The following is a 13,455-nucleotide window of genomic DNA, read 5'->3' as shown; positions in this document are numbered from 1 at the left end:
TTGTCTTTCTTGGCAACGTGTGAAGTCCAGGATGTCTCACTAAGATGAAGTTTAATCAGATGGCTGTATTTAAAGAAAATTGTGACAACCCCCACGTCCTGCTACCTTGTGTTGGTAGATTCCTCTCACTTTTGACCTTATTAGAGTTCACATACTGTTAATACACATATTTGATGATCAATGCATAGAATAAGTGCAGTTCATTTTTGGCGTCGTGGTGTGTATGAAGAGAATTGTAAAATATGATAAGACAACATTTAGTGCCCTAGATGGAGAACATGTGCATTTGTTCTATATCCTGTTCTGGCAACACACAACGTGGTCAATGTTTTTTTTAAAAGTTTAATTATATTTACTGTGGTACAGAAAAACAACAACAGCTTCTCACATTTCATGAATACCAATTCAAAAGTACATAACACCTTTCTTTGTGAATTATTGGGACCAACGAAAACATTGTTGGACACAAAATTACTTTGAGGTTTGTTTTCCTGCAGGTTCTAACAGCCAACAAAGCAATACTGTAACAACTACAGTACCTCAACACATAACGGACATAGCAACTAAATCAATACAACAAGTCCTCCACTGGCAGGGAATAAATCAACGTATAGAACATACAACATATCCCTCATGGTGATATAAGACAAACACACAGCTACTCATGCAGATTTTGTTGTCTTTTTTTTCAAAAACAAAAATGCCCAATTTCTAAATGTTTTCTACTTTTCTTTACCAGTGAATCAAAAATGTATAAAGAAAGTTAGGTTATTTGGATCATAAAGAAGTTAAAAGAACAACAATCACAAAAGATGAATTAGATGGGAAATCTGTTTTGCATAAATAAGTTATATTATAGCAGTTGTCAAAATTGTGTCTATATATATATATATATATTTTTATATATAATCTCATATACTACTTATCTAAATATACAAACGTCTTTCTCTTTACTTGGTAAAGCTTACATAAGGGAATTCTGACAAATGCACCATGTGGGGATCACTATTAGGATAAAAAGAACAGATTGCTGTAACACTGAAGTTTGAAGCTGTAGATATTCACAGGGGGAGAAAAAAGGATATTTTAGAGAACTTATCAGAGGTTAAGGGTAACATTAGATGCCTACGGAACGTTGCCTACACAGCAGCACCTTGACTGCTTAATATAGTGAGAATAAACTGTATTTGCAATCCGATGAAGACAACTCCAGCCATTGGAGTACACTGAATTGAGCGAAGCAGATGCACCGCCCAGCTGTTGTAGTTCCCCCGTAGCTTTAGCTATGTCTGGTAGCGAAAACACTGCTAAGACTTCACAAGTTTTTATTTGAAGGAGACAGGGTCCGGAGTGGTGTCCTGCGCAGGGTTTGCTGCTGGCGGACTGCTGCTGAACATCAGCTTCTTGATGATGTCCGCGTAGAAAGGTCCATAGACCCTCCGGTTGTGGTTAACCAGGGAGATGAACTTGGCTCCTATCGACGCTAGTTCAATCTGGATGGGAGTCAAGCCGGCTGGTATCGGTTTGACCTGCGACTTAGGATCACAGAGGAGTGCTGTAAAGTACTGCTGCACCCGATCCTCTGCACAGAAACAAAATGAACGAGAGAAAGGTTAGAAAATGTGAAACAAACCGGTTAGAAAATGTGAAACAAACCGGATAAGAGTAAAAAAAATAATTAAAAAAACACCTCCCTACATATTCCTGTTTCAAGGGATACAAAAACCATCTGTACTGTCCACACCAAGTCTTACTCTCACTCTGTCTTACCAACGAGGGTGCGGATGGGGTTGTCCTTCTGAGCGATGCTGCAGATCTGGCCGGTGAGGGTGGCCTGCAGCGCCGGGGTCAGCGCCGGGTAGTCCCTCTCGGTTAAAGACTTGTTGAGATCGCAGCAGATTTGTGCGCTCACGCTCTCGAGTGCCTTTTCTAGGTTAAAGTCCCTACAGAAAGAGAGGAGAGTTTCACGAAAGCAACCACCGCTCATCAGATGCGTGTTTGAAATACAAATTGTTGATTTAAAAAAAAGCGGACAGTTGTGGTGTTGCATGAGGTACTTATCAACGGTCTGTGTATAACCAACACAGAAGGAGTGAGTCGGCGCTTTCCGAACAAGAACTTGACTGAAATGTACGCCTATGGATACCTCATCAAACCCTACTTAAAAACACCCGGACTATCCGCATAACATTTACAACAAAAAAAAAAAAAGGAACTGACGGGCTGTGCATCCCTTCCAGCAGCACACTAATATTCCACATCAGGCGGAAGGACAAGGAGGGCAGACCCTGGACCGGACCTCCAACGGTACTGTAGATAATGAGCAGCACCGCGTTGACCGCCTGGCCCTGACGGAGCTGACACTGAATCTCCCGCAGACGTTTCTCATCCTGCATCCAGGTCTGCGGGAGAAGAGATTGAGGAATAGTTTCACAGTTTGGGAAATGCGCCCCTCACTTCAGGGGAAACAGCTCGCCAAAAAAACAAAACATAATAATTCCACCTACCAGCACCTTTAAAGATACTATCTTAACTCATGTTAAGACTCACTGCTTCCAACAAGAACTAATCGCAGCCCGCAAAGCCCGGTTACAATTGTGGATCTCGCAAATGATGAACACCAGATAGACAAAAGGTAATAGAATCTATTTCTGTTAGTTTCACACACACATTCCCGACCCACCAACCTCAGGCAGTGCGCTCTTCTTGTAGTCCCATGTGAGGATGCGGAGGAAGGCAGCGTTGAGGAGCTGAAAGGGCCCGGGAGGCGGCCGCGGTCCTTTTTCCTGGCCATCACATTGTTCCTTGGTGTTGGAGGACGACAGCTCCTCGAGTGCGGACTTGATCCACGCAGTGGTGATCTCCAAAGCACCTGCAGGCGTTGATCACAGCGATACCGATTGAGAATACACATGGTTGGTACTACCGGACTGCAGAAACGTGACTTATTAAAGGCGGTTTATTTTTTCGCTCACCGGGTTTGTCGCCCAGGATTCTATGGAACGTCGCCCTCTCAAAATCAACCCCCGGACTCATGAGCACAGGCCTCAGATCATCGATTGTAAAGTTGACGATGTCAACCTTCATCAGGTCCAGTACACGGAAGATCTCCCTGAGTTTGTAAAAAGAAAAAAAAAGAAAGAAACGCCACCGTCATTGACCCACTTCTCATAAAAAAACAAACATAATAATTGAACTCTGACAATTAATCAAATAAAGGCAACTGTTTCCTTCGAGGACGTACTTGAACCGTGTCACCATGTTATCGGGGCTTTGGCGGAGCTTCTCGATATCCTTATCCCTAACTTGTGAACACATCTGACCCATGATGGTGATGATGTAAGAGGCGAGCCCTTGGATGTCTACGGCGTCGTTGTCGGCCTGCTGACGGATCATGTCCATGTCCAGCACCTCCGTGATCTGAGCCCGCATCCAATTGGTGCCCGGACGAAGCATTGACAGTAAAATCTGTCCAGATTGGGAAAAACGATAGGAAATATTATTTCTAGGAGCGCCTGTGACTGATTTCCCCCCCAGTCACGAAAGGAGGGGCGCGAGAGGCAGACAAGCAGATGGTAGCAAGGAAGTCAGTTCTGAGCATCGAGTGAGGCTGTGAACATCAAAACCCGCGCGGCTGACCTCTCTGACCTCCTCCAGTAGCCTGATGGCTTGCCCATACTCGGGCGGGTCGTCGTTCAGCTCCGACTCCAGAATGTCCCAGTAAGCCTTGTGCAGATTATCTTTAACCATCTTCCATAAACTAAAAACAGGAAGGGAAGATTTAGTTTGGCGTCTTTATTTCATGCCACAAGCATTTTGGTCACAAATAATGGCGTCTGTTTGGATTTCCGTCGTCTCACTTTCCTTTGAGGGCCCACAGGTCTTTGTCAATACTAGAAAACTCTCTATTCAATAGGAAGCAATAAGTAGTTCTGGCTGAACACCAACTCACTCCAGATTTTAGGACATCTCTAAGAGTCGAGCGAATAGTGGGGAGGCAGAGGCGAGTTCAGCTTCTTACCTGACAAAAGTGATGTTTGAGTTCACTCATAATCCAATAAATGTTCGGGGTGGGAAAGATGTTTTTCATACCTGCCCTGAGGTAGGAGGTCTGGTTGCAAATGGAAGCTGGGGTTCACAATGATCTCATGGGCAAAGCGCAGATTGAACAGGTCTCTGGTGGACTCATTGACCCCATCCACGGTGAATGTTTTGGGGGGGCCCGCTGTGGGATTCAAACATGGAAACAAAATGAAATGGGAGCGTGGAAATCGACCGCTGACGCGGCATGACTTCAGGTCGTGAGCTTGCAGGTGAAACGCGGACCCTCAGGAACCCACAAGGACTCACCGGAGGGCGAGCGGCTTTTGGCGGCGTGGTCGCCAGCGATGCTTTCACGGGACCCGTCCAGGCCGCTGGTGGACGGCTCGTCTACCCGGTCCTCTCCGCCGGGCCGTTCGTCGTTGAGAGGCATCTTGGGTTGCAGCTGCATGCGAGAAGTTGGTTACAACCCGTAGCTCGTTGGACAGGACTTCAGCTCGGGCGAAACTGGGTTTCTCCGTCTGAACCTTTTTAAAAGGATCCTGCTCCATTATTTAGAGGAACAGTCAAATACATCAGACATCTGATGTCGGATGGTATTGGGGACTTTTATTGTTAGCAACAAATTCTATGAAAAAAAACAAACACAATAAATCAATCCTAAAACGCGTCGTCGGTTTTGCCAAAGCAATAGTTCCATTACCATAGACATGGTTATCTAAAAAGTATCCAAACAAATAAACACTGTCGCACTTAATGACAAGTTAATTATGTGTACCATTCAACCTTCACCGTCTGGTGTAAATACTCACTTAATCTGAAACTACATTTTCACAATCAGACCATTTTAAAGATTGACATTTTCAGGGACGATAAAATGGCTCGACGGTGAGAGCAAAAGACTGAGAAAGTATTAAGAGACAGACTAATGCATTCTTGGTTTTCATGGGATTCACAAACAAATAGAAACTATTAGGTGCTACATTCTCAAGAATGACCAATTTTATTGTAATAAAATGAGTCTACTGAAAAGAAAACAAATTAACTAGGTCTTAATCTTCCCTGTCTTTGTCTTAGAGGGAGAAAGAGTTGCTGTTGCCAAGAAGGTTGGCAGATTGGAACTAAGACTCCAGTCACACTCAATAAAACAGCTGGTGGGTCGGAGCCACGAGAACAGATGGCGGCCTTGTTGCACAGTTCAGAGTATCAATGTCTTATTAAACTGATGGTGCCTGAAGCCATTCTTTGGAAACACATTTTTGGGTGTGGGCTCACCGCCGCAGAGGTGGACAACATCATTCAAAGTCAGGACACAAACAGAAGAAGCCATTTTCATAAATAAGAATGTATTGAGGAGTCCTTTGTTGTCGCATGTTGCCTAGGAGACAGGGCGACACGGGGCAACATGGGACAACAGAGGGCATCTCAATCGCCAGAACGATCTTGTTACACCTAACCTGGTTTTCTTTGTCTTTTAAACAAATATGAAAACATTAGCAAGGGAAGGAAAGGCACCGTTTGTAAGAAAAGCGCAAGCCAAATCCAAACTGTTATTTTAACTACTTTGGAAATTGTGCAAATGTTCTTATGACACACAAATGATCACACTTGGACACAAAAAGAAAAGAGAAAATCAATTTGGATTACAGTTTCAATTTAGAAGGCCTGTGCGTTTCTGTTATTATCTATTCTGGGTGACCCTTGGGTGTTTCTTACTGTCCCAGCTTCAGATATCTGCTGCTAAAAACATATACACACCCCCTCGCTGCTCATTCGGTTTAAAGATAGCTCAAGGAGTGTGGGTGAGTGCTTCCACGCACCCCTGCGGTGTCTGCAGCTCATTCATTACATCATCTGCTAGACTTGACAGCTACACACAGCAACACAGAGGGGCAGTTTTCAGAGAGATTATTTAGAGTGACGGGAGCCGTGCAGCTCAGAAGATGTATGGTTATGTAATAAAATAAAGATTAAATCTAAACCGTGGACCAGTATGGATATGTGAGTTTTAAAAAATTCTGAATAATCGGTATTCTTTACTGGTTTGTAATAGTCAATACAGCACTGTAACGCAATGTGCTGGTAACACATCTATCAATATTCATATAATGTGCCCAGGTGTTTCGGATAAATGCATTATGGGATCCAAATAGAATACATATGGCCACAGTAACCTGTGCAGAAACAAAGACATCTTTCTCGGATCAACATTAGTCTGCAGTATAATGTAAACAAAGCGACGGCGAGGGGAGGCGGGTCTAACTGCACGGGGTCTGTCGTTATTGGCTGCATCTCCCCGTCGCTCATCCCTACATGGAAAATCTTTGGTCGCATTGCAACTGCAAAAAAAAAAAAAAAAAAATAGAAAAACAACAACATCCACACACGCGTCAGAAGTGTGTACACGTGAGCTGGGCAGCAAATCAAAACAAAAACCCTTCTCGCTGAAACTCGTCACTTCTATTTGTGGTTTACACGACAGTCTTTGTTTTTTATTAACGACAGCAGCACTTTGACGTTAACGTTAGCCTGCTAGCTTGGACCGTTGACGGACGTGTTCCGTGTCCCAAGTTCTCGCTTCCACCACGAAAACCAGATATGAACGTCAAGTTGCAAGGAAAAGAAACCTGCCGAGTGGGACACAACCTAAAATGAACTGAGCTTAACAAAAAGTGTAATTTACCTCCTCCGAGTCTCCACAGAAGGAGACTGTTTACCGAAGTAGCTCAACTGTAAAAGTGAAGATCCGTCGTCGTTCAATAACGCTGCTCTCCGTTTTTAAAGGTCTCTCGTAACCCGAGCTGGTTATGAGGACACTTAGACGAAACCATTTTAAGCATAGGGGTCACTGGGTGGAAATGGTACGCTCCACTCAGTCCCCCGTGGGACGGCTGTTGGCGGGTGTGACGTCAGCGTGTTTACAAGGAACCCAAGTCGAATCGCGTGCGCGTATGAATAAACATTTTCTTACCTGAAATAAGTGGAATGAAATGTTTTGGGGGATTGAATATGATTTTAATCATTTTTTATCAAAAATGTTCACTCTCACATATGTTTGGATGTTTGGGGTCTTATTTCGTTTCAAATTTTACGTTTGAAATCTTTAAAAATAAGATTTTTTTTTCACTTTTGGGTCATATTTATTTCTACATACCACTGTGAAAGCAGCATGGTGAGTAAATAACTAATAAAATAACTTCTATAACGAACAATAAATGCTTGTCATCTAACGTTTAATTGTTCGTCAGTAAAATGACAGGCATTTTTCTTTCTTGACAGGAGTGCATTCTTTTGAGGAATGTAAAATACATGATTGTAAGCTTGACCTAACCTGTTGGGTACCGAGAACGCCGGGCCCTATTCCTCCTATACGCGGTTCAACTAAGTCGATCAAATGTCCCAAAATCCAGCTCAAATTAACGAGATGATTGATGTCTGGCCACATCCCAGGGGAGGGATCCGCTGTCACTCTAGATGTTTCTTCCCTTTATTCTCCCCATTGAACGCTTTTTCATTTTTTTTTTCCCTGTGCCGATCTGAGGGTTTTGGGACAGATGATGTCGCATGTGCACAACTGTAAAGCCCCCCTGAGGAAAATTCGCAAATTTGTGTTATAGAAAAAAAGAATGAACTGAATCAAATAATCATGGCAAAAACTGACACCGCCCCCTTTGATCAATACGAGCCCGACCTAGTTAAATGTGTGATTGTTGGGAAAATGTATAGGCTCGTTTTAAGTGCCTCATCACTCTAATCAATCACATTATATTTCCTGCTGGCAGGAGGTTTTATGGAATGGATCCTCATCCAATGAGATCTTACTAGCGAAAACCGGTTACGATGCGACCGTTACCTACCGTACCGAAGCGTTGCGCAGATGTTGGTGCTTCCTTCGGTGCCTAAGCAAATTTAAACACTTTTTTTTACTCTACTCTGATGGATTCACCTTCACAGCAGCTAACAATAGCCTACCGCTTTTTTAGCTTCAGTAGCTAGCTATCCATCTACTTTCTAATTTATATTGTCTCCCCGACCATTACTAAAGTCTAGAAGTTTCAATAAACGAGACAAACAAGGAGCGTCAATGTAACATAAATTCTTTTTAATATATGTCACATATCTTTAGTTCCTGCACAATGAGCATAATTCTAAAATTCCCCAAATTCCTATTAACTAATATATATACTTCTGGCTCTTACAGAGGAGAAACACTAAGTGTACTGTAAACTGTTGTTAACAGTTACTATATTGTTCATAGTTTTAAGTAAAAAAGTTAGAACTTGCAGTTAAGCCAATAAATGTTTAGAGTATTGTTTAAACAGTTAATATATTGTCAAATTTGAAGAAAAAAATAGCATGGCATTAAACAAACCATTTACTTAATGTCGTCAATCGTCGTTTTGTGCTTTTAAAGTATCGGATCAGGAACCGTTTTGCACCAGTATCGGAAAAACCCCAATAAAGCTAACCAATCAAAACTAACACACCAGTCAAACGCTTTTTTTCAATCTGATAAAAGAGGTTGATCATCATTGTGAAACACACCTGATAAAACAAACTGGTAAAACGTGAATGTGTGTGTGTATTTTAATCTTTATATACTATATATATATGATATCACCCCACAAAAAGGAATGAGTATATGTTACATAAAAAAAAGAAAACAATTGGGGTTAGTCCATCGCTTCTCTTTGGTCTGGTTTGAGAAAAGCAGATAAACACATTAGGACATATTGACCAAAAAACAAACCATAAAACATAATTGTTTGCATCAAATGTCTGGTGTTGGACACCAGCTTTTAAGAAATGCATCCAGTAGTTAATGATAATGTTTAGTGCATTTAATTACAGTACCTAAATTCTATCCACATTGTATTAAGACATTAGCCATGGCAAAGAATGTAAAAAAATAAACCATTAAAAAAACATTGCAAAGAGCTTTTGTGTTTCTTACTAAAATGTCACGTCATCAAATTTTCTTTAAATATTCTTTGAACAACATGCAGAACAACATAATCCACGCTTTCTATTATTTCTGACCATCTGTACTCTGTTGAAAACACATCAGATGCATTTGGACACTTTCTTAGCAACAAATAAAATTAAATACACAGTGTAATATTTTGATTGAAGCGTTCACACCCTCTCAGCCCCAGTACCAAGTGTTCAGATCATTAAAAGCTTGGTACTCCTTGTGGTTTTGTAAGTGTCGACAAGTTTTGCAGGCAATTTCTCTTCCAGACAGAGACGGTTTAACTTTAAACGTGCTTCTCCAGTTGAAGAATCGCATGTACTCGGTGTGATTTTGGTCAAGGTAAAGTAGCCGCTCTGCCAACTCCTTTGGAGAAGGAAAGTCATCGACATGAATGAAAGACTCAGCTGGGGCGTGGCCCTCATACGTGTGTCTTGGCGGGCCCATAACTACCGGAACACTTCCCCAAGTCAAAGGATTAAAGAACTTCTCTGTGATGTAATCTCTGTGGAAGGAGTTCTCAAAGGAGAGGTAGAATTTACAAGCAGAAATTATTTTTACAAAGTCTTTATCACCAATAGGTTTTTTTTCAAAGGCTCTCCCATAAGCATGAATCGTTACGTGTTTCTTCAGTTCATTGTAGTACTGAACTCTCTTCAAATCTGGGCTCCAGTTACTCACAATCCAACACACCAACTTGTCCTTTGCTGGCAATTTGAAACTCTCCTCTGCAGAGGTCACGGGATACAGATACCCGTAAGGCACTGGGATACTTGAATCACGCCGATAGTTGCATGTCAAGTTGAAAAGCTCATTCAGTCCAGTGATTTTACCTGAGTTGGTGGGCGACTCCATATTTGACCAAACCCATTTCTGAAAAACGGGGCGTGGCACTTTGGGCATGTTTTCTAAACTTCCATGTATATCCCTGTGGTGGAAGACCACCCCGTGGGCCTTATGGTAAAGTTCCCTGTTATCTGTTAAGTGGCATCTTGTGAAATTGAAAATGTCGCAGTTGAGTTCAAATTTGAAGCCAAACGGCCACATCCAGACCAGCACAACTGTGTCGGGCTCAGCGTCCACTGCTGCCGCCTGGAGCTTCTCGGTCGGACCTGAATGTTTTTATTGAGGAGCTCTGTGGAGTTGCTGGGGATTGAGTCATGGCTCTGTGCTCTCTCTGCACACAGGAAGGCAGGACAAAACTGACCAACTCTTCCTAAATCGGGGTAGGTGATGTCGGCCTTGTACGAGATGAAAAGGAAGATGAAGCAAAACGCCAAAAGGCTGCCGAAGAGAATTGGACGCTGAGGAGTCCACTGGGAGGCTGAACAGGACATGGCTCACCTTCAGAGACAGAACAGATGCACTCAATTGTCCACAACAATTGAGTGGACAATGCGTTATATGTAGGTAATTGGTTCAGGTTTTATGGAGAGCAATGAAATAATGTATTAATTCATTCATTATATTATGCATAAATGTAATATGGGTCTGTATTATTTTGACACGGGTAAAAATAGTTTGTGGAATGGTTGACGGTTGAATGAAATGATATTCAAAGTTGTTGGGAAAATTAAATAAGGTTCATTTTAAGTGGACAGAATATCTGTGACCTCCTGAACTGATACATGGTGTTCATGAGCTAAACAGATGTTAAGGATGATTTGTGAAGCAGGACCTGTGTATTTTCCCAAGGAACTCATGTTGTGAAGGTTTATTGCTTAGGGGTTGGTTCAACTAACCAAGTCATGGCGAGCTGTGTGTGTGGGTGAGTGTTACACACTTTTTGGAGACAACAGTTTTTTAGCCACAAGAGAGTATACATTTAGGTGAACACTTCTATCAGGAGTAAACAAATGCAGTGCACATTCACTAGGCTTTTGAACACATTTTAATATCATCGCAGGTATACAAAATGTTTTTGAAAGAGTATTTCGTTCTGAACTTTATAAATCTATTTAAATGTAATTTGTTTGTGCAGCTGTTCATTCACACAATTTTTGTCTGCTGGTGTAGTTGCTATTGTGACACTTATAGCACTGCCTGCTTATGTTGCCTAAATGTAGTGAATATAATCTCATAGCATCATGTAAATTCATTCATGTTTATTTTTCTTTTATATATCGCTTGAAGAATTTTAAGTGTTATCTTCTAGTGAATGTGTTGAATTGTATATTTCAACTTATTTTTTATAAATCTCCACATACACATTGGGTTAGTTACATAATGCATCTTATCAATATTTACTTTATGTACCTTATTTTCTTTCTTCAGGGCCCTTCCTAAAGATGTTTATCGTTACCATGGCAACAAGTGAAAACTGGTTTTAGCCCGTATTAGCTTAGCTGCACGTAAACAGGAAGCCATTGTATCACTTATCAGCGTTTTATTAGAAAAACAATAACTCACAACACTAGTACTCTGCCGCGACGAGTCGTGGCAAGAGGCTCGACCCTGAGGCAGTTGCCATGACAACTCAACCTGCAACAGGAAGTGCCTCAGCGGGTTGCCAGTGCCACGATTTGCGCTCGCTCCAACTGGGAAAACAACGAGCCTCTCATCGGTCAGAAGGAGGGAACCGTCACAAGCATCCCGCACATTCTTGGTCATTACCTTACTGGACTCAGCCTGGGTTGCTTTGGAATGAAATTAAATGCGTCCGTTAGTAAGCAAGGATCGCTAATTAGCATTAGCATTAGTTTCGGTCTTCTTGCGGTAAACCGCGCACGTCATTTTTTAAAAATCCTGCCCCGCGATCGACTGGTACTGCCTTCGAGATCGAGCTATTGGGCACCCCTTGCCTTAGACTGTAGCTGTGGCTCAATGTCGCTAGGCTGCATCCTTAAGGACGCATTCGTCGACCGCATACGTCACGTCCGCTGCGACTCGCCTGTCCCAATCTGTCGGCTCCTCCGGCGCAGCCCTCCAGAATCCGATTTGGAGGACACATCGGATCTATCCTTTGCGGCCCAGCATATCCCAGCATGCAGTGCGGGCCGACGAGGATTTAATTTATTCAGGACGGAGGCGGGTGATCAGACAGCGCGAGCACAATTTGGAAATCGTGATAAATGAGGAATAATGTATTATCTGTATTGGGAAAAACTATACAGCACATTATAAACGTTTTAGGATTTCATACTTTAGATCAAAGATGTAAAACTCAATCGCAGAGAGGGAAATTTTGAACTCGTACTACGTTGAGGGCAAAATAGATTAGAATTTCTTAAACTGGATAGAAAGCTTGTTGGATAACCTTCAAACATACTCAGAAAAACTGCTCCCACAGGTACGTGCTTCAAACAGAGCGCATGCGAGCAGCATGGAAGCGGAGCTGAGGCATCGTTTCTGGGATGAAGCATGGAACCTGCGCCGCGCCCTCAGAGTCATTCTTTGCCCTTGGAGGTCAATTGGCACTAATTGGGGTTTCAAATGGGTTGTTTCCATGTCAACTACAAACAGAAGAACTATTCAATTTAAAATTTCTGACCTGCAAAGTTAGCAAACAGAAAATCTACTCGGCGCTTAACCAGGCCCTGAACACATGTTCTCAAGAGAGAAATTGTTGGTGATTTAAGCGTCTAGCTCTGACAACGTTTCCCCGTCTTTGGTAGAGTGCTCACGACATGTCTGCTTTAGATATATAAATGTAACGCCTCGCTAGCCTCATGTGTCTTTCCCCTAATTGCACTCTGCTACTCACCTGCCAACAAGCTGCCTGCAATTGCCTCACCACCTCTCTCTCTCTCTCTCTCTCTTTCTCTCTCTAAATCTGGTCAATTTTCAAAATAAAACATTTTTGAGAAAGAAAATATATATAAGCTTTCTGTGGTCGGCCCGGTGGTTGGGGATCACTGATTTAGCTGACGCTTTAATCCAAAGCGACTTTCAATGAGTGTATTTAAAACATAAGAATACAAACCCAGAAGAACAAGAAAGTGCAATTTCATCAAATAAGCCAATTTACACTTGCTGTAGATAAGAGCCAGTATAAGTACAATTAAAGTGATACAATTTGTTGTGTGTTTTTTTAGTCTGGAGAGGTGTGTCTTTAGTTTGCGGCTGAAGATGTGAAGGCTCTCTGTGGTCCTGGTGTCTTCAGAGAGCTTCACCATTTAGGAGCAAGGACAGCAAAGAGTCGAGATCTAGTCGAGTGTTTTGCTCTCAGTGAGGGAGGGACGAGCAGTTTTGCAGATGCAGAGCGGAGAGTGCGGGTTGGGATGTAGGGTTTGACCATGTCCTGGATGTAAGCTGGACCCGATCCGTTCACAGCATGGTAGGTGAGCACCAATGTTTAGAACTGGATGCGGGCGGCCACCGGTAGCCAGTGAAGAAAGCGGAGGAGTGGTGTGGGAGAATTTTGGATGAGTATATAAACCTACATGAAGGAAAACAAAGAGGACAACACATGTGTGTTCAGACTGTCATATTGAAATGTATAC

At 42.4% G+C, this 13,455-nt stretch overlaps 1 protein-coding gene and 1 pseudogene across 3 annotated transcripts; both read right to left on the bottom strand.

Annotated features, from left to right (window-relative positions):
- Nucleotides 1-328: 328 nt before the first annotated feature.
- tcp11l2 (t-complex 11, testis-specific-like 2) lies at nt 329-6,998 on the bottom strand. 2 transcript variants are annotated; one of them, XM_040174520.2, is made up of 10 exons: nt 6,725-6,998; nt 4,351-4,486; nt 4,093-4,225; nt 3,649-3,760; nt 3,245-3,468; nt 2,976-3,112; nt 2,688-2,872; nt 2,221-2,402; nt 1,771-1,943; nt 329-1,582 (listed from the first exon to the last, which is right to left on the bottom strand). In XM_040174520.2, the coding sequence occupies exons 2-10, from the start codon at nt 4,472-4,474 to the stop codon at nt 1,326-1,328; spliced, it is 1,527 nt and encodes a 508-aa protein (XP_040030454.2). In that variant the 5' UTR covers nt 4,475-4,486; nt 6,725-6,998; the 3' UTR covers nt 329-1,325. The 2 variants fall into 2 exon arrangements, with proteins under 2 accessions (XP_040030454.2, XP_040030453.2); XM_040174519.2 differs by having other exon boundaries at nt 3,640-3,760; nt 6,725-6,990.
- A 1,124-nt stretch (nt 6,999-8,122) lies between these two features.
- On the bottom strand, nt 8,123-11,984 carry LOC120818434 (4-galactosyl-N-acetylglucosaminide 3-alpha-L-fucosyltransferase 9-like; annotated as a pseudogene). Its single transcript, XR_013467277.1, has 2 exons — nt 11,627-11,984; nt 8,123-10,357 (listed from the first exon to the last, which is right to left on the bottom strand). The product of XR_013467277.1 is annotated as a 4-galactosyl-N-acetylglucosaminide 3-alpha-L-fucosyltransferase 9-like (transcript).
- Nucleotides 11,985-13,455: the final 1,471 nt, after the last annotated feature.

Source organism: Gasterosteus aculeatus, chromosome 4 (genome assembly GCF_964276395.1).
Source record: "Gasterosteus aculeatus chromosome 4, fGasAcu3.hap1.1, whole genome shotgun sequence".
In the NCBI taxonomy this organism is placed as follows: Eukaryota; Metazoa; Chordata; class Actinopteri; order Perciformes; family Gasterosteidae; genus Gasterosteus; species Gasterosteus aculeatus.
This window is presented reverse-complemented; position numbering and strand designations above follow the sequence as displayed.

Excerpts from the sequence above, each read along its gene's own strand:
- tcp11l2 (XM_040174519.2), bottom strand. The coding sequence starts at position 4,474 with ATGCCTCTCAACGACGAACGGCCCGGCGGAGAGGACCGGGTAGACGAG. Across the intron at positions 3,761-4,092 it reads GACCTCCTACCTCAGGGCAG|TTTATGGAAGATGGTTAAAG; the intron begins GTATGAAAAACA and ends TCCTGTTTTTAG. Across the intron at positions 3,469-3,639 it reads TACTGGAGGAGGTCAGAGAG|ATTTTACTGTCAATGCTTCG; the intron begins GTCAGCCGCGCG and ends CAATCTGGACAG.